The following is a 20,231-nucleotide window of genomic DNA, read 5'->3' on the forward strand; positions in this document are numbered from 1 at the left end:
TTGGTTAAAGAGCAGGTATGCTATCCACTCAGCAAGCCAAATTTGCAATAACTACCATATCTGCATAGAATATCATATGAATATTATAGAATAACAACAAATAGAATATCAGATATCTGCAGTTGATTACACTGCAGATACCATTTGAAGAGACACTTCAGTGGTACTTCTTCAGGAGAAATAAATTTTCCCTTACAAATCACTTCGGCATGATTAGATATCCAATGTTGTATTATATTGGTGGGATTATGCTAGAAGAAACTGATGAGGCTAAGGATCTTGGAGTGTTAATAGATAGGAAGTTGAAGTTTAGGAGCCATGTGGCAAAGATTGCAAATACAACTCAAAAGATAATTGCAATGCTGAAACGAACGTTCTCATGTAAAGATAAGGATGTTATTTTGCCTCTTTACAAGGTCTTGATAAGATCTCACTTGGACTATTGTGTGCAGGTCTGGTCTCCTGTTCCACTGTGATTCTGATATATTGGAGAGAGAGAGAGTACAAAGGAGAGTGTTAAAAATGATATCAGGATTGTAGAATACTGATTATGAAGACAGATTGAGAATTTGTAGACCGCAGACACTAGCAAACAGGAGAAAGAGGGGTGATATGATTAAGACTTAAAAACTTCTGAAAGGGTCATATAGGATTTCAACTGATGAGTTTTTTCAATTTATGGAGGGTGGGGAAAGGACGAGAGGGCATTCTTGGAAGCTGAGAATTAAGGCCGCTAAGAAGGGTGTGGGGGCTATATTTTTCTCTCAGAGGGTGGTGAATGATTGGAATGGATTGCCATTGGATGTTGTGAGTGCAAGCAGTGTGAATGAATTCAGGATAAGTATGATAGCTGATGTGTGTGTGTAGTATGTGGCCTCCCTCAATGAGTCTCTGACTCCCTGGAGGTCTCTCTTAATAATAATAATAATAAAAATACCAAACTGTGACCTCAACATATAATGGTTGCATTATTCCATTCCTAGTGTCAAATTTATAAAAATCATCCTGATAATTTCTTTTTCAGGTATAATATTTAATTTAAAGTATAGTAGATATACTTGAAATTATGATATTATACCTTTTCCATTGGAAAAGCAATGCATACTTCAGGATAATACTGAAAGTAAAACTAATACAAGCTTCAAGAGTCTAGGTGGCATATTGGTTAAATGTATGTTTTTTTCAGTTCTCAGGTTTATGTTAATAGTTCGTTGATTATTTATTAATAGTCAATGTCTGATCTGAAGTATCTTAGGATGAATAATGTCACTAATCTGTTGTGACTTTATTCATAGGTTGGAATCTTGAACTTGTGACTTGCTAGGACTAATTCAGATGTGTGTGTGTGTGTGTGTGTGTGTGTGTTGATTAAACATGCTGTGAGTAAAGATTTGACATCAAAGTTAATCTGTTACCAAAAAAAAGATAGCTGTTGCATTTTTAGAACTGCCATTGGTAACTCTGAACCTAGTGAACAATTGTTATTAATTCATAAAAAGATAGAAACTCAGCAAATCTGTTTAAAATGGAATAATCGTCACATAAGATATTAACTGTTTTTAATGAACTGCTTTCTAGTAATGCGCTTGTAGATGTGATATTAGTGTGTTAAACTAGGAGCCTTAAATGTCATAAAAGGGTGCTAATTGCCTGCACTTCATTCTTTTATAACTTATTTCTTGAAAACTCCTGCAAACATCTCAAGGACATAAAATACATGAATTTGAAAGTGAATGTAAATTTCATGTATAGGGGTGAAGTGAACATTTTTGAGCAACTTTTACATTTATAGTACTGCTGGAAGATTAAATGTAAAAGTTTTATAGGGATTGCAGGTGCACGTTGGAATGCTTCTGGTATTAATCTGTAGAAAGCGTTATGTACAGACATAACTTGAGTACTCAGCCTCGCATATTACTAAGGTAAACGAAAAAGACATGAGGCACAATTAGAACCATTAAGCATGAAGAAAAGACATAAATAAAAAGCAATTATCAAAAATAAATGAACTAGACACATGACAGGAGATTAATAAGGAGGTAAAGTAAAGGCAAAAATACAGTAATTGAAATAGAGGCAGTGACAACAGTTTTTGAATTAGTCAAAAACTCAACCTCAACATATAAAATCAGGAACATGTGGAGAGAGTCAATAATTAGTTCCCTGTTCTATACTAGGAGTTATTCATGTCCAGTTATCATCATCATCAAATTCCTGATATATATACCCTCAAGGGGTGTACAGGATATAATAGTATTACATGAAAAATTTACATCACGAGAAGGTGAGGATTGGACATTAGGTCAGAAGCCCTTGTTGGTTCTCCGCATTCCTTTAAAGGCTATGTGGAGGTCTCCTCTCAGTTATAGTGCTTTGACCCTTAAGCACCCCTCATGTCCAGTTAAGTTGTTTAAAGTATAACCCAAGATATTAAACCTGTCATCTCAGTCTTATCTGAAGAAACTACAGTGTCATCTTTTGCCAATCCTTCACATCAAGAGTAGTGATTACATGATGATGTGTTTGAATCCATCCAGAGTGGCTACTATTACTGCACCAAGTAATCATGAATTACATGAATTAGTTTCATTATCCTTGGAGACTCTTGTCATAGCATTAGTGTGAGTCTGTTACCGATACTTCACTCTTCTTCTGGTTCCCATCTGCCATACGGCCGCGGGAGGGTAGCTAAATGCTACCATTCTAGGGAGAGATGATTATGAGCAAGGTGGTTTCCCGTTGCATTCCTTGCCGTAAGTATTTATGACTGTAACCTGTGTGTTCACAGGGCCGGTTTGCCTGCTTGTGGGATGAAAAACCCCAGATAAACTGGCGGAAAAAACCCTGCTGCCCACGCCCAAGACCGGCTAACTTGGCTATGGCTGAGGAAGATCCTTAAGCTCCTCATGTCGTGGACGGGAATCAAACCTAGGACACTCCTTCCCCAGGCATATGGTTGCGAAGCGCAAAGCCACTAGGCTAACCGCGCGGACTGATACTACACTACTAAAATAATATAATGTTGATTATATTATTTTATAGCCACACTAGAATATCAGATATAAATGTTTGTGCTGCCAGATTTCTGATCTGTACATGAAATCAGATTTTGTGAAGATGAGGCAAGAGATGAAGCATATGTGGAGTGAAATGAAATAAAGAGAACTACAGATATGCATGGAAAAGTGAGGAAGAATGATAAGATGACATGTGAAACAGTTAACGGATGATTTGAGAGTGGCTATGTATGGAGATTCCATTATTAGATGTGTAGTGGATGAGAAGGTGCATAAGGATGGTTTTTACTGGAGGTAGAAGTAGCAGAGTGATTGAGGCACTGGACATGAGAAATAAGCAAGCAAAAGAGTTGGTAGTAGGAATGGATAATTTGGATGGGAACAAGGAAAATGACAAGGAAATCAGGAACAAGAAAAATCATGAGAAATATTTAAGAGAAAAATCTGATGTGCAAAACAAATACCATATTTGTTTTGGATTCATCCATATTTTCAAACATTTGGTTAAACTTTCTTTTATTATAATTTTATGTGCTAAAAATAAACAAATATTGGTAGTCATTGTTTTGTTATATATGTAATCCAACACCCCAGCAAAATTTACCTAGCTTATCAAAATATTAACTTAATGAAATGGATAATGTTCTCCATTTTATGAAAGTATGCTGCTTAAAAAAAAGGCAATAAAAATAGGGATAAAGTACTGTACTGAAAATGCAATCTAGTTCTGTATAAAAAAAAAAACTGACAAATAATAGTGCAACTTAGCAAATGAATTGCTTTTTTTATTCTTTTTTCCCATACATTGAAGGATATACTTATTCCATCTGAATAAATATAGAAAGAATATATTCACATCTATTTGCAATTGTTTCCAGTAAATAAGTGAAAGAAAATGGAAATAATGCTTTGCGAATGAAGAGATACAATTTACAACATAGATGAAGAAAAACAGACTGAAAAAGCCCCTAAAAATTCGTGAAATTAAATTTGTTTGGAACAAAATATTTAACACTGGTCTTCATTAGTCGGTTGATTGGTTAACTGGCACCAGAACAGCAAAGGTCATGCTGTACAAAATCAAAGGTTACAGCAGTACACCACGTAATAATAAATAGTCATAAAGAGATAAATAAATGAGTAAATAGCATGTACAAAAAAAAGAAAAAAATTAAAAACACTTTTAAAACATTTAAAATTCTTTGTAAAAAGTTAAAAACTTAATGTAATTTCTCAAAGTCTGGTAAGATCTGCCTGAGTGTATGTTGCACAAACAGGTTAGTAAAAATTTCCTCTCTCTCACACACACATATGAAGTGCTGCCACTGCACCAGAACCTAAATGGTGAGATGTATGTTACACTGTTCACACATGGATGGGTCATCAGCTCTTAGTAAATAGGAATGTGTAAGATGATCATGGCATATGTAGAGCACAGCAAGGACAATTTCTCTCTTCTGTTTCTACACTGACTAGACTTGCAATCATTTCAGGCTTGATCTTGTGTAATTTTTTGCCAGTCCCCTGCCATGGTGATTGCCATAAAGTAATTAGCTTTGATATTATAAACAGACAAAATGTATGTTTAAAAAGTAATAGCTAATCTAGCAACCATCTGAGGTCCCATTTCCCTTGATTCCAATATAGATGGGAAAATCTAGAAAAACCTAACATCAAAATTAAGTGCCTTTATTTTGTACCTCACAAAACACTGGATGTGAATTGCATGTAAAGAACTTAATGAGTCTGCATAAATCACACTTTTTTTTTTAATGTTGCTCCCACCCATGAAAGGTTATCTGAAAACCATCAGTTATCACCATGGGTAGGCTACTTTTGGTGGCAGTTTTGTCTTATGGGCACAAGCAAAAGCTGAATGGCATGCAACTCTGCTCGATAAATGCTGCAATCAAGTGCAATTTAATTGAATATAATATGGTTAGGAAACAGCAGCAGCAGCAGTCTCAGATCTTCAATCATCAGTAGTAGTATTAGTTGGGTAAGTATTTAGAATGGGCGGTTCTGTGTGTGCAGTAAACTGATGAAGTATGAGACCTAGTATGGATATAGTGAGAGGCTGCAAGATGCAACGCAAACCTGCCATGGAGGAATGCTGTAATGTTTGGTGCTGGTAATGTTAATATTCCTGTCAATAGCTTGAGTAATCTCTTTCATGCAAATACCAAAAGACTGTATGGCAGTCTGGTGTGTGTATGTGTGTGTGATATTCAGCTGCCCAACATAGAGAAAAAAATACTAGGTCATGCAGGTTATTCCAGGAGAGGCTATTTTTAGGGCATTTGCTAAGAGAACTGTTTCCTTAGAAGTGACAGAGTAGGTTCATTTGCCTCAATAAAAACTTTGAATGGACAATGTTTGAAAAGCACAAGAAGTAAAGCTATTCATAATACCTTAATGTTGGATAGGATTCAACCATCGGAGTGTGGTGTGGTCTTACTTGCAGAACAGTAAACTTGGGACCCATAATCAAGCTTTGCTTGAACAAGTGCATGAGGTGAAGCAAGGAAAATTGATCTGCACCCAACTCTATAGAGGATAGAGTACAAAGGATATAGTAAAAGTTGCTAAAAGTTTAATTACTAAATTCATATCATCGATTGAGCCAACTGTAAAAATGGCTGCCAGTGGTATCAGATTTCTATACTGAAATCTAAGCACACAAGTAAGATCCTAAATGTATGTATTTTGCTATGACAATTCACACTTATTCTCAAAAATCAACCTTGACTTCCTCAATAATTAAGTAAATTATTGAGCCGCAGTACCCTTAAAATCTTAAAAGAGAAATAAAGAAATCACATCTTATTTGGGAACAAAATTATGCTAGCTATAAACAACATGTTTCTTAACTGAACTGGACCTCTCTTGAAATAGTTCCTTATTTCTTAAGCAGAAACGGTTCCTTTGAGGAAAATCACTTTTCCCTTAAGAAAATCTACAAAATTGTTGATTTTCCATTCACAGTAAGAGATATGAGAAGTTCACACTTGACAATAAAATCTTCAAATGTGAACACTGTCTAGTGTTCCTGCTTTAATAGCTTCTACAAAAATCGCACACAAATGTTGCTTCTTTCTACTTTCTTCAAGATTCACAACGTTTTTCCTCTTCCTATACGAAGGATTTCCAAGGCAAAATGATCGAACACTTAAAAATTAACTTGCTGTATTTATTTTCCAAAACGGCCATTAAATCATTACTGTACTAATGGAACCATTAATATTTTGTAAACATTTCTCTTCCTCTGTGAGAAAACTTAATTTCTCAAGTTCCAAAGTTTCTATATTTCTTCCACAACTGTTATTCCAGTTACCTTTGTAAAATAACGACTAAATAGTGAGTTTCAGAATAACGGGGGGGGGGGGGGGAATCTGGTCTATCAAGCAAAAATATTGAATAGGGTAGTAAATTCAGAAAGTAAAAGTGGGTTGGGGGGGACTAAAGGGATGCTGCAGACTAATGCTAGAAGTATCAGGAACAAAAGAAAGGAGTTTTTAGCATTGACATTGCCAAAAGTTACAGGCATTAGTGAGACCTGGTTAACGGCAGATGATGTTGTTACAGGGAATGAATGTGAAAGGTTTAGTATTTTCAGGGAAGATAGAATTTGGGAGGGGGGGGGGGACTGCTGATGATAGCAGATGAATTGCAACCAAAAAGAATGGGAGACAGGTGGGAGGGTGCCTGTTCATTTGAAGCAATCTGGTGTGAGATTAAGGCCAGTAAGGCAAAATATGCAGTCGTTGTTGGTAAGGAGTTTCATGGATGATCTGTCAGACATGCATTGAAAATTAGTATGAGTACAGGTTGAGTGATTATTATGGGGGACTTTAACTATGGAGATATAGACCGAAAGATCACATAGCAGGAAGGAAATAGAATTTATACACCTACTGAAAGATAATTACTTAAGGCAGCATATGATGGAGGGGACTAGGGGTGGGAGAGTATTGAACCTGGTCATAGGATCAGAAGAGCTATCCATAACCAAGGTGACCACATTGCTTCCAATTGGTGAAAGTGACCATGCAGTCTTAACTTCAGAGACTGTAAAATATGAGGAATATTCTATCAAGAAGGGGTAGTTGTGGAAAGGCAGGTATTAGGACATGCTTAGGGTAGAAGCTTAAATCTGTACCATTGTATTAAACACTGTAGGATAAGGATGTTAGTAGTGCATGGGATATAGTTAACGGGTCATCTAGAGGAAGCAGTATTAAATTGTATACCTAGGGTAAAAGGTTAATCGGATAAGAATTAGATGGATGAGTACTATCATTAAGAATGGGCTACAGAGGAAGAAAATGCTGTGGATGGTATATAAGGAGAAAGGTGACTAAGCAAACTCATGAACAGTACAAGACTCGGGCAAGAAAGGTGACCAGCATTGTAAGGAAGGCAAAATCAGATTACATAAAGAATCCAGCTGAGCAGGTCAAAGAAAATCCCAGAGTTTCGTTATGTGGCAAGTAAGAGGAAGAATGACTATGGAAGATTAACCTTAAGTGCTGATGGTGACAAGCAGATAAAATAGTTGAGTTACTTGAGTGACCATTTTGCAAGGGTATATCATCCTACTGAGGTTACTGCTTTAACCTATGTGACAGACACTAATGTAGGAACAGAGGTAGGTGAATTGGAGGTTTTTAGGATATTGCAGAATCTCAATGTAAATACGGCTATGGGATTAGATGGGATATCAGCTAGGGTTCTGTGAAAATGTGCAAGGGAACTGGCAATGCCTTCATCTAGGCTCTTTAATTTAAGTCTCAGCTCTGGTAGAGTTCCAAGGGAGTGGAAAGATAGCAAAATAATTCCTTTACATAAGGGAGGTTCTAAGACTGCAGTAGCAAATTATAGACTAATCAGTATCTCAGGTGTGGTGGTAAAACTACTAGAAAAATTGGAAAAAAAGAGAATTCAAGAATGGGTCAACAAAAATATGGTACTGTGTGTGGGTCAACTTGGCTTTGTGAAGAGTCGGTCATGGCTTAGTAATTTACTAACTTTTTGTAATAGAGTAACAGCAGTGTTGAATGAAGGAAATGGCTACATGATGATTTTGCATTTGACAGAATACCACATGGAACTCGAGCAAATTAGAACAAATGGGAGTGGATATGACACTGGTTAAGTGGATAAGAGGGTGGCTGCTGGACAGATATCAAAAAAGTGGTTATAGAGAGGAGCAGAATTGAGACGAAAACAGGTGACGAGTGGTGTGTCACAAGGTTCAGTGCTTGGACCATTGCTGTTTCATTTGTACATAAATGATATAGGAAATAACCTGGAAGGAAATATTCAGTTGTTTGCTGATGATGCAAAATTAAGTAGAGTAATAGTTAATCAAGGCAATGTGGTGAGCTTGCAGGACGATTTAAATAGGCTATCAGTATGGGCAAAAGTTAATGGGTGTCAGTTTAATGTACAGAAATGTAAAGTTATGCATTTTGGGATAAACAGATTACAAGCCATGTATCACATTGATGGCACTGTACTTCAAGAAACAGATAAAGCTAGAGATTTAGAGATGTGGTAGACAGAGAGTTGAAGTTTACAGGCCATATTGCTTAGGTAACCGACAAGATTACCTAGCTATGAAGAACACATTAACAAGTAGTGATAAGGAAATTGTTATTCCTCTTTATAAGGCCTTGATATGCCCACAATCTGGATTACTGTGTTCGAGTCTGGTCCCCTGGGTTTCTTGGGGATGAGGAGGTGGTGGAGAGGATTCAGAGGTGAGTGGCCTGTTTAATGCCTCCTATGAGGATAGATTGAAGGTATGTGGATTGCAGAAGTTGGTTGATAGGAGTAAAAGAGGGGATATGATAGAAACATTTAAGTTGCTTAAAGAATTTTATAGGATAGGTACAGGGGGAATGTTTCAGCACTGAGCTAGAGGGTTGAGAACAAGGGGTTATCCCTGGAAGTTGAATAAAGGTGCAGTTAATAGGGGTGTGAGGACTAGATTTTTTGTTTGGAGAGTTATGAATGAGTGAAGGGGGTTGCCAGAGTCAGCTGAGTGCTTTGTCTGTTAATGGGTCCAAGGAAAGGTATGATTGTGTGGATAGATTGGGTCTCCAGCAGTGAGTCTTTGCACTCCATGGAGGTGCCAATATAATAATAATAATCACTTTCAAAAGATGTTTCTTTCTGAAAGACTGCTACTCATGGAACTTTTTTCTTGCTTGTTCCAAAAACTCTTCCACATCACTGCATATCTGTAATTTCTCATTTAGTCAACAGCCCTCTCCAGCTGTTTATCAGTTAACACATTCTTTTCACTCACATATGCTCCAGTGCACATAACATTTCCAGTTCTGTTCTAGTTATTACGTAAGGGAAACTGCCACCAATTGCATGCTATTTTCACAGTGCTTTGCTTGAAAGCTGAAAAAAACTCACATTTTCAGTCTTAAGCCTTTCTAACTTATGCATTTTAAGCATAGCTAAACATTAAACTATAATATTTATTTTGGATACAGTAAACTACAAACAAATCTTCTAACTACAATAAGGCATAAGAGTGCACCTTGTTTGTGAATTTTTGGTGCTCCATATATCCTGGGTGTTTTAACGTGATATGGTTTAAGTTTGTTATAGATCAAGATCCCACCAACTCACAAAAGAATAAAGTGCGTAAATTACTTAAAAACGTCACTTCATGGCCTAAAGAAACAGTAAACAAGCTTAAGCCGTTCCATGTTAAAACACCCAGGATATATGGGGCAAAAATTCACAAGGTACACCCTTAAGCCCTATTGTGGATAGTATAAACAGTCCCACATACAAACTGGCTAGACATTTAGCTAAGCTATTGGTGACTCTCACATACAATTCTTCCTCCTTTGTCAAAAATTCTGCCCACCTAAAAGGTATTTTTGAAAACCATACCTTAAAAAAGGTATGGTTTTCATAATGGTGAGTTTCGATATCACCCCACTAATCACAAATGCACCGCTAATTGAAACCCTTGATCTGCTAAAGTCACACTTTCCCTGATATATCTGAGCTATTTAAATTCACAATACATGCAGTTTATTTTACATGGAAAGGGAAATATACAAACAATTAGATGGGACAGCTGTGGGCTTCCCCTTTCTCCCCCTTAAACAACTTCTACATAGAACACCTGGAAAAGCTACCTATCAATAAAGCCACTCTCAAACCAACACTATGGCTACGTTATGTTGACAATGTGCTTGCTATTTGACCACATGGCCCAGACACACTGGATACATTCTTAGTGCATTTAAATAGCCAACACCCAAAAATTCATTTTACAATGGAACTGAAAGCTAATAACTGTCTATGCTTCCTAGATGGTTCCTTATCATTCTCAGTTTATAGAAAACCCATGCATATAGGGAGATATTTACACAGACAATCGCACCGTCACCCATCCCAACAGTATGGTATCCTAAAACGCTAACCCACAGAGCGAGAGCAATTTGTTCCAATGACAATGCTTTTATGCTGAACTCGCTCACTTATGCCAAACCCTCTTAGCCAATGGCTATAATTCCCATAAAATAGACAAAATACCAAATGCTCCCCAGAAATACCCCCCACTGTCCACCACGGAGAACTACAACAAAACAGTCACCATCCCATATTAAAGGCACATTGGAAAAGATATCCAGAGTATTCAATAAACATCAACTACACACCACATTTAGACCGTATGTCAAACTGGCTACTCTCATCTGTTCATACAAGGACTGCATCTCTCCCTTATCACATCCAGGAGTCTACGAAGTACCCTGTTCGTGTGATCAAGCTTACTATGATTGGACAGAAAGAACTGTGGACATCTGCTTCAGTGAACACAAAAAATACATCCGGCACTATCACTATGGGAAGTTGAGTCTAGCAGACCATGCTTTAGATATCCCTACACACAGGATCAACTGGAAAAAAGCCAAAGGGCTGCACAGAAGCTTTTACAAGCCAGAGAGAGAGATTGTTCTTAGAATCAACAGAAGCCTTGAAACATACTCTGAACCTAAACAAGTATGGCAGCATAAATGTGCCTAAGATTTGGGAGACAGTCATCTTAAGACATAACTAGCTTTCTCTCTCTCCTTTTTTTTTTTTTTTAAAAACATAGAGGGTGCCTATTTAGGACTTCACTCTTTGTGTTGTAGCTACAATTGTTCTAACTAGTCCCATTGTTACACCAGATTGTTGTTGTCTCGTGCACTGTGACAAATTGTTTTTTGTGCTCTGAAGATGCTGGTTAGAATACCAGCAAAATATCAGCAATAAGTCAATAAATAATTATTTACTTATCAGTCTGTGTTCTAATATATATATATATATACTGTCAAAATTAATCAACAAAACCTAACAGGACAGTTGAGATAACCTGTTTCAACAAATGTTGGAAGTATGGACATATCCAAAGTAAGGTTGATGTTCCCAGGCGAAACCAGGTGACCATCCCTATGTATCAGAATGTGCCTCAAGCTTATCATTCCTCAATTTTGAACATACTCCTCATCAAGGAGATTTCAATGTGATATCATTCCTCTACAAGCATTTAGTCTATTATGAGTTGTACCATAATTGGTATTCCACCCATTAATGTTTCCACAAGAATATCATCAGAATGTAGTTTCTCAACTGTTTTAGGAGATCCTCTCAGTCCTTCTAAACCCTTCTGAATAAAGAAGGATGACATTTTACATACTGGCTTTTCACCACCTATTGCATAGTTGAAAAGAAACCCTGGTACATTTATACTGGTGTCACATCTCTTTCTTACCTTTGTTATCAAATTATACATATACAATATCTGTACTTGGTTGGAACCTTGCGAGGGCTCTTGAAAAATTTGAGAACAAAGAATTCATGCTCAGGGGATTTTTATTTAGTGCAGAGCTCCCCACCTGCCATGGAGTCACACATGAATGCCTACTATCTTGCAAGCAATAAATGCATTTGGAATGCAGGGTTACCTTGGATGCTATACCAGCACTACAGCAAGACCTGGGTCCTGTTCCTGGACCATGGCATAGGAGACTTACTGAAACAGTTGACCCTTGCAAGCACGCTGGCCAATTAATCCTGGCTGGGATATCCAGGATTATCCATCATGCTGAAGCAGAGGCCAAGTAGTGCAAGACTACCAGGATCCCCCACCCCCAACACACACACACATGCATGCCTCCAGATGTCCACAAGTCACACCACATGGCAAACAGAGTGGCAATGGCATATTCTTTACTCCTGAGTAGAGTGAAGAATATGTTTTTAAACTTACTGCAATATAGTTCAAATGGAGTCCTAATTTAAGGATGGAAATTAAAAACAAATCAAGTGAGGAAAAAAAAGTGAAGAGATGCAATTATTAATTTGCCTTTAAAGAGGCATACACAAATAAATCACAATCAATATTGTGATTTATTTGTGTATGCCTCTCATTGCACCAGTGGCAAAACATGACACTAGGCTCTTCTGAGATTTGTAATTGTTTCGTTATACAAAGTACTAAGTTAAATGAAGTTCAGATAATACAGAGTTCACTGTATTAGAATCCTACATGTTTATGATGGGTGGTTTGATATAGTGAATTTTAAGCATAGCATTGTGCCTTGGCCATTGGTAGAGCCTCTTCAGTAGTTTGTTAAAATGAGTGAGTTTGTCATAGTGATGCTTGGAAATTTGAAAGTAGTCTTTAAAGTTTTTAGATAAAAAATTCTTATCTAAAATGGAGTTTTCTTTTATATAAATAAGACAATACAAGTTTTATGAATGTGATATGATACATTTCTAATGGAAATGTGATCATGAAAATAAAAATAAAACAAGTAAAAAAAAAAAAAAAGAAGAAGCAACTGTTAAAAAAAGAATAAAATCACTCTTCCAATTTTCTAATTTTAGTAATCCATTTTTAAATCATTTCCCGTAAAAACTGTTACTGTTGGTGAATAACATTCCTTTCATAACATGTGCCTCTATCTTTTTTAGGCATATCAGTGAAACACATGCACCATTACTAACAAAATAACTCCTTTTGCTAATCAGTCAATTTAGTAATAAATGAATAATTTGCAAATTTCCACTTAATAAAATACATTTTAAATAGTTTTGTTTAACACTTCTTTGCACATGAATATTATTGTGTAGTTTTAATAATTAAAAATTTTTTAAATATCTAAATACAATTTAAAAGAAAGCATAAAACAAAAAATAAAGTAGTTTAATATAAAATCAAGAAATATGTTATAAACTGAAATATTTAAAATAGCGAAAAATTAAACTAAGAATTTATGTCAGTGAATGAGTATTCAATATATTTCAAATAATTCACTATTAAAGAAAAAAATATTAAAATACAGAAGTGCATATAAACAACAAATAGTGTGATGCCCAAGGTTAATTCACTATACCTTGGGCAGAGATCGCCTCTGATGATTTTGGATGCGGTTATAATGCAAAGGATGAGGTGGAACAGGCAGTGGGTATTTCTGAGGCTGGAACCAGAAGCAAAAAGCATTAGAAGCAATTTACAACTAAGAGTTATTACAAACAATGGCAATATAATACCCAGTGTTAGTTTATATTGTTAAAGTAATAAGAAAATGGCAAAGTCAATATGAATATCAGGCCTGGACAAAAATGTATGTTAACATTTCACCCCATATTTCCTCCCCCATTCTCGTCTGGGATACAATTACAAAAAAGTATCCACGTGCAGAAATGACACACATACCGTCACAAATCAGTAGGCATTTGACACAGAATCTAGTTGCCTGGACTTGTCCCGATTAGTTATTTAAATTTTTTTTTTTTTTTTTAAATTGAATTTAATATCATAAAGAATGTGTACCACAGTTAAAAGTAGTAACTAACACAAGTGGGGGAAAAGGATATTACTTTAATACAGATATTAATATTTTTAATAGCAATTTTTTGTTTATAGTTCGTCTAGTAAAAAAAAAAAATAGGGCTAGAAAAATTCGAAACAGCACTTATATACCAGTTTGCCCAAACCTGATGTCTATCTTTTATACAAGCAGAAGAAACATGATTTAAGTAAGCTATAATTAGTATAGATAGCTCTGTGCATATGCCTAAAGGTTAATAGTAACTTAGTTATTATTAGGTGTTTATCACTATCTGTTTTCTCAAAAGAATATCTGTATTTCAAAATTAGGACATCAACTGTTCGCTGTCTCAGGTACTCTGTTCTCTCTTGGGTGCAGTTTTAAATTTTGGTAATCAGATAAAAATGAAAAGCTTTCGTTAGTTTTGTGGATTTAACATGGTGATTTACTCTTAAGATGGCTTTTGTAATGGGTATTAATATCTTGTCATAGATGTGTAAATATTAATATAGAAAAGTTCATCTTTTAACCTTAAGTAGAGATATGTCTTAGCAATATGAAGGTAAAAGGTTTTTTCTTCAGACAAAAGAGACAACTAGCTTCATAGCTTTAGTTTTAATCACAACCAATATCTAACAACCTACTGATTTTTTCCTGAAAATTTTTTTTTAAAATTGAGAAGATCAAGAGAGCAGCTCATAAAAATTATGTGAAAGATGTAAACAAAAAACATTCTTTTGTGACTTAGCTCAGCTGCCAATACTGGGTAATACATAGTTTGGCAGGAGTCCTATGAAGCAATGAACCTAACTTGTCCTGTAAACACAACTCAAGGTTCTGGAGATGATGTGAGCCCCTCATATTGCCGGAAGGTCGAGTCCTCCAAGGAATAACTGAACATTGTTGCCAATCAAGTTCATACCGCAATGTTGACTTTTTTATCCAGCAGGTGATGATAGTTTCATGGACAATACTACTGTCTATCATGCAAGAAGTTCAGCAGTGATTCAGCAAGTATGACAACAACTTCCACCACAAAGCCCAGATCTGAATCCCATTGAGAATGTATGGGACATGTTAAAACAGATCTGGAGCAAAGTCCTCTTCTGTCAAACCTGAGCCAGTTCAAGAACTGTCTGGTGAACACCTGGTATGTTATAGATGTAGATGCAATCCAACACCAACTCAGTGGCCACTATGTGTATAATGGCTACAATGAAGTGACTTTTCAAGTAAAGGAAAAGTTTTTCACTGTTTTCATATCAAACCAGATTCCACTTATATAAATAAATATAAGTATATATATATATATATATATATTATTTTGTAATTAATAAGGAAAGAGCCACTGGTTTCAATTTCAGCAACATAAATTATATAGAAATAGTGGATATTAAAGATCCAACATTATTTCAAAAGAAATAATGTCCACTATTTCTATGTAATTTATATCGTCAAAATGAAGCCATATGGCTCTTTCTTTATTAATTACTTTTATGCACTGACTGAGAGTTCACTTACAAAAATTACATTTCTCTGACATTGGATTTCTTTAGCACTGAATGAGAGTTTTTGCTCTCTTAAGAATTCTGCCTGATCTCTGAAGAGAACCAACCAGTTTGAAACAGCTGTCAGATATGTGAAACCTTTATCAAATGCACTAATAAAAGATGAATATATGGATGCCAGGCTTAAGATCATGTTCTTTTAGTAGTGCAAGCTAAGGCAACTCCAATGCCAAGGACTGTATTCTTGTTGAATAATGTTGAATCTTTAATACCCACTATTTCTATATAATATTATTTTGTTAATATGCATATGTTTTATTGATGAAAGAAACCGTCAAAACTTAATATGGATGAGCAACATACCAAAATTATGAGAATATATACATAAATAAAATAAATTTTTACTGACAAAATTTAATAACAATTTTATCACAATTAATTGTAGGAAGCTTTAATATATTGGGGAAGACCATTACATTTTGGAAGTTGGGGTTGAACTGTACTTCATTCTTCCTTCTGAAAGCATTTTGGCAAGATCCATCAATGAAGGATGTTGTCTTTGTGGCAATTTTTTTTTTTTTATGTTGTCCTACCCAGGAAAGGTTTATTTGTAAACCTTTCCTGGATAGTAATTCATACTTTATTTATTTATTCTTATGGCAAAAGCAGCTACAGGTCAATTGCCAGACCAGAAAGCCTTCTTCCCACCACAGTTCTGGTCAGTCACCTCGTGGATGTCCTGGAAGCCGCCACCATGAAATTGGCACCTTGGGCAGTCATTCACAATATGAGTGATCGTCTGGGCCCTGGGGTCCACAATAAGGGTGGTCTGATAGTCTCCATTTATGCAGTAGGTACCCACGTTTTCCCTAGTTAGTTCTGATCCTGTTGATAGATAACCAAATCTTCCTAGAAAGGGCAAAACCAGGCTGTGGAGCACAGGGATCTTCAACAAGGAAGCCATTTGTTGGAAGATTGTTGGACCAGTGGTCTCTCCACATGTCAGGTGTTGATTTTAAGGCAGATGAAGAGAGTTCCTCCATGGACCAGAAAGGATTTCTGATTTTAGGAGTACTAGGTGGATTTATGAGAGTTTGGTGCAGGAGTAGGAGCGGGTTGCTCATTACTTTATTAAATACTTTAATCAAGGCTTGTCTTCTCCATATACAGGGTGTTCGGGATAAATTTGACATATTTATAATTAATTATATTTTTCCGTAAGTTACATGTATTAACACACACTTCTCTTCATTTAAAAGTTTGGACCCTTCTTCATTCATATACAAGATGTCAGAAAGGATGGATAGCTGGAACCCACCTGAATCATGGAAGAGAATAACTTGTATCATGATGATTCGTGCCCGCCATCAAAATAAGGATATTACGACTGCTGCCCAATGCTCCCTGAATACAGTAAAAACAATCAGGCATGAACTAGAGACTTGCAATGGTGACTACGAGGATGTAGCAAGAAGAAAGATCCCTAGCAGACGATCTGATTGCGTTCGTACAGCAGAATTCCTCGCAAATCTGCAGGAACAGGTGTTGAAGAACCCTGGCATTGGAATTCGGGCTTTGTTCGTGGAGTTGCTAACTGTAGTCAAGCCCTGGATAACAAGGGTAGCCAATGGTAGGCCGTATGTATGGCAGCAGGATTCGGCCCCTTGCCACACCTCTGGGAAAAGTCAAAAATGGTTGTCTGAAAATTTCTACGACTTCACCAGTCCAAATGTTTGGCCTCCAAACTCCCCAGACCTTAACCCCATGGATTATTTTGTATGGTGCGCAGTTGAAAAAGACACCAATCGCACTTCCAGTAATACAAAAGCCCAGTTAATGGATAAAATTAAAACAGTTTTTGCGGCCCTTCCCAGGGAGACTGTAGCATCAGCTTGTTCGAGGTTCCGAAGCAGAATTGAAGCTGTGATCGATGCTAATGGTGGTTATTTTGAGTAAATCTTGTTGATAGTATTGTAATTAACTCTGCCTGTAATGTTTTTTTGTCAATTCATTAAATTTAATAGATACAAAGAAGATTTTCTTTTTCCTTACGAAACTGTCAAATTTATCCCGAACACCCTGTATGTGGTGGAGCAATGTTAGATAGAACATGCAGCCAGGGGAGAGGGATGCTTCTCAGCGTCCCACTGATTGTGTACATGGTAGAGCTTAGCTGGGTGTCTATAATGTTAATATGCACACTCCTTTCCTAGACAGAGTCACAGTAATCTGCTGCAGAAAGTGCGATGGCTAGCGCAGACGACCTTAAGACATCAGCACCACAACCCCAAGTTGTCCCAGCAAGCGATGAGATGATATTATTTCTCATTTTAACTTTGTTGGACAGGTTGGTGATGTGCCTTTTACCGGTTAGGCTTCTGTCCTACCATTTTGGCACAGAAAGAGAGACTGAGGTGTCGATTTGCCTCTGCGCTGTTCAGGTGGAATGCTATGGACACAGTTTTTGTTGGATTTGGCTTCAGGTACCACTGCTTGAAGTACACCTCCAGGATGTTCAGGTCTGTGTTCAAGGTTGCTTCCAGGTTGGCAAAGGAGATAGACTGGTGTAGAATAGCGAGATCATCGCCATATATATATTTGCTTGAGCTGGTATATGGTAAGTCAGACATGTAGGGGATAACACAGAGCCCTGTGGAAGACCATTGTGAAGGAATCTGGACCTGTTCTTTATTCCATCAATATAAATTCATATCTTTCTGTTGGAGAGAATGGATTCAAAAAGCTGCAAAGTTGTTTTGAAACTTATGATATTGCTTACCTTTAGGAGGAGGCCCCTGATCCAGACTGTGTCATAAGCTGATGTTAGGTCGATGAAGGTGACTCCCGATTTAAGTTTCTTCTGGAAGCCTGCTTCAATCTGCGTTGTCAGGGCCAGGACCTAGTCACAGCAACTTCTTCCCGGCCTGAAGCCAGCTTGTTCAATCGGGAGTGCTCTTTCGATGAGTGGAGAAATTTAGAGAGCGGTCATAGATTTTTGACATTATTTGGATCTTTACCTGGTTTGGGCACAGCAATTATTTTGGCTTCCCACCACAGTTCTGGTAGTTTTCTAGTTATAATATTTGAGAAAAGGGCAGCCAACCATGTTTGACCTTGTTGGTCGAGATGTTTTAGAAACTCATGGAGGATACCATCCACTCCTGCAGCCTTGCCATTCTTGGTGAGTTTTAAGGCTTCCTGCACTTCTTCAAAAGAAACGGACTGTATAAGTTCAGGAAGCTCAGAGACCATCTTCAGATTTTTTCTGATGAAAAATTACAGTTATTTTCCTGGTAGAGCTAGGACTTATCTTGGAGGTTTTCAGTAAATGATAAGCCATTTGATCAGGAGTTATCTCTGGTGGTTTGCATGTTGTCGGTTCTTCTCTCCCCCCCCTCTCGGTAATTTTCTCAGCTTTTCTGGCTAGATTTGGTGAGGTAAAGTTCATGGATGGTTGAGATCCATCTTTTCTTTCTGTTTTTGTCAAGCATTGCAATGAGCTCATTAGCAATAGTTGGGTCTTCAGTTTTTTTATATTTGGCTTAAGTTCCTCAGGCTAGAGGAACTTAAGTAGGGGATAACACAGTTTTCTGTAGAGGCTACAGAAAACAATACATCCCATGCTGGAGGGGATGTATTGTTTTCTGTAGCCTCTAGGAATAGAGGCTTTGGCTGCAGTTTTGATTAGTTTGACAAATCTGGGATAGCAATTAGGGGTGGGTAGTATTACTGTAATAATTAGTTCAATTTGCTTTTCAAATACATTCCAGTTGGATCTGCGAAGGTTCCATCTAGCAATTGGTGTTCCACTGATGATCGAGATTGATGTATCTGAGGCAGGGGGTGGTCTTCAGAGTCTTTACAGACTGTGCACAGATAGGGGTGTAGGTTCTGTTCCATCTAGCTGAGTAAAGAGTGTCTTCTTGCTTGGCATCATAGATCAAATACAGGTTATACGATCCATCCAGTTAACTAGATTATCACCATCTTGGTTGTTAGAGGAATAGCCCCACATGGTGTGATGAGAGATGAAGTCACCAACATAGATAGCAGGGTGAGGTAGCGGCCATCTGTCTGGTCAGGCCAGGATTGCAATTGTGGTTTGCAGACGGTAGTATTTTGAATTTTAATACCTATGGAATATTCTGCTTCAGGCATGCTTTGGGTTATGTCCTTGAGACAGGCCAGATGTAGGTTGCCAGGCCATGATTGAGCAGGCAGTTATAAGACACAAGAATTAGGCCTGGGATCTTTAGTCTATTGAGAGCTGTGTCAGGCAAGTGGGTTTCCTGGAGACTCAGGACATCCATCATTTTGTCTTTGGCTATTTTTCCAATGACTTCAGCTTTGGATTTATATAGTCCTATGTATAAGGAACAAATCTTGAGAGAGTGTTGTTTAGGGGACTGTAACTTATTTTTTGAAGCTTGCCCTCTTTCCAAACAAGCAACGTGATCCTTGTTATTCCAGGCAACAATCAAGCCAGCATGGAGTTTTTTATTTATTTATTATTTTTTTTTTTAAATCATTGTTGCTGCAAATGGTCCAGGAGGCTTGGTACCTTTGGACACCTGGTTCAAAGGCATCCAAAGGTACTAATTCATGCTGTTTGCAGGCTACAGATTTTTTTTCCCCTTTTTATTGACTTCGTTTTTTTTTTTTTTTTTTCCAAGTCCAGAAACCCTGCTCTAGAGACCAAACCTGGAATTTTTTCAAGCTACTTCAGGCCTCCAATAAATTGGGGTGGTGGTCTCACACCAGGCAATAAAACCATCTTTCACCTAAACTTCTTACTTCTACATTCTAGTTTTCATCTCAAGGATGGCCTAATGGGTTTGGGTCAAGGCTTT

The 20,231-nt window shown here is 37.0% G+C and overlaps 1 protein-coding gene across 5 annotated transcripts in view; it reads right to left on the minus strand.

Moving 5' to 3' along the window:
* The window catches only part of baz (par-3 family cell polarity regulator), a 503,422-nt gene that overhangs the window by 61,295 nt on the left and 421,896 nt on the right, over positions 1-20,231 (minus strand). For all 5 annotated transcript variants that reach the window (XM_090412006.1, XM_090412010.1, XM_090412009.1 and 2 more), the window contains one exon: positions 13,436-13,519. In XM_090412006.1, coding sequence (XP_090268132.1) covers positions 13,436-13,519 — 84 coding nt within the window. The remainder of the gene's footprint in view (positions 1-13,435; positions 13,520-20,231) is intronic.

This window comes from Typopeltis vanoorti, chromosome 22 (assembly GCF_054136105.1).
Source record: "Typopeltis vanoorti isolate ZY-2024b chromosome 22, IOZ_Tvanoo_1.0, whole genome shotgun sequence".
NCBI classification, from domain to species: Eukaryota; Metazoa; Arthropoda; class Arachnida; order Uropygi; family Thelyphonidae; genus Typopeltis; species Typopeltis vanoorti.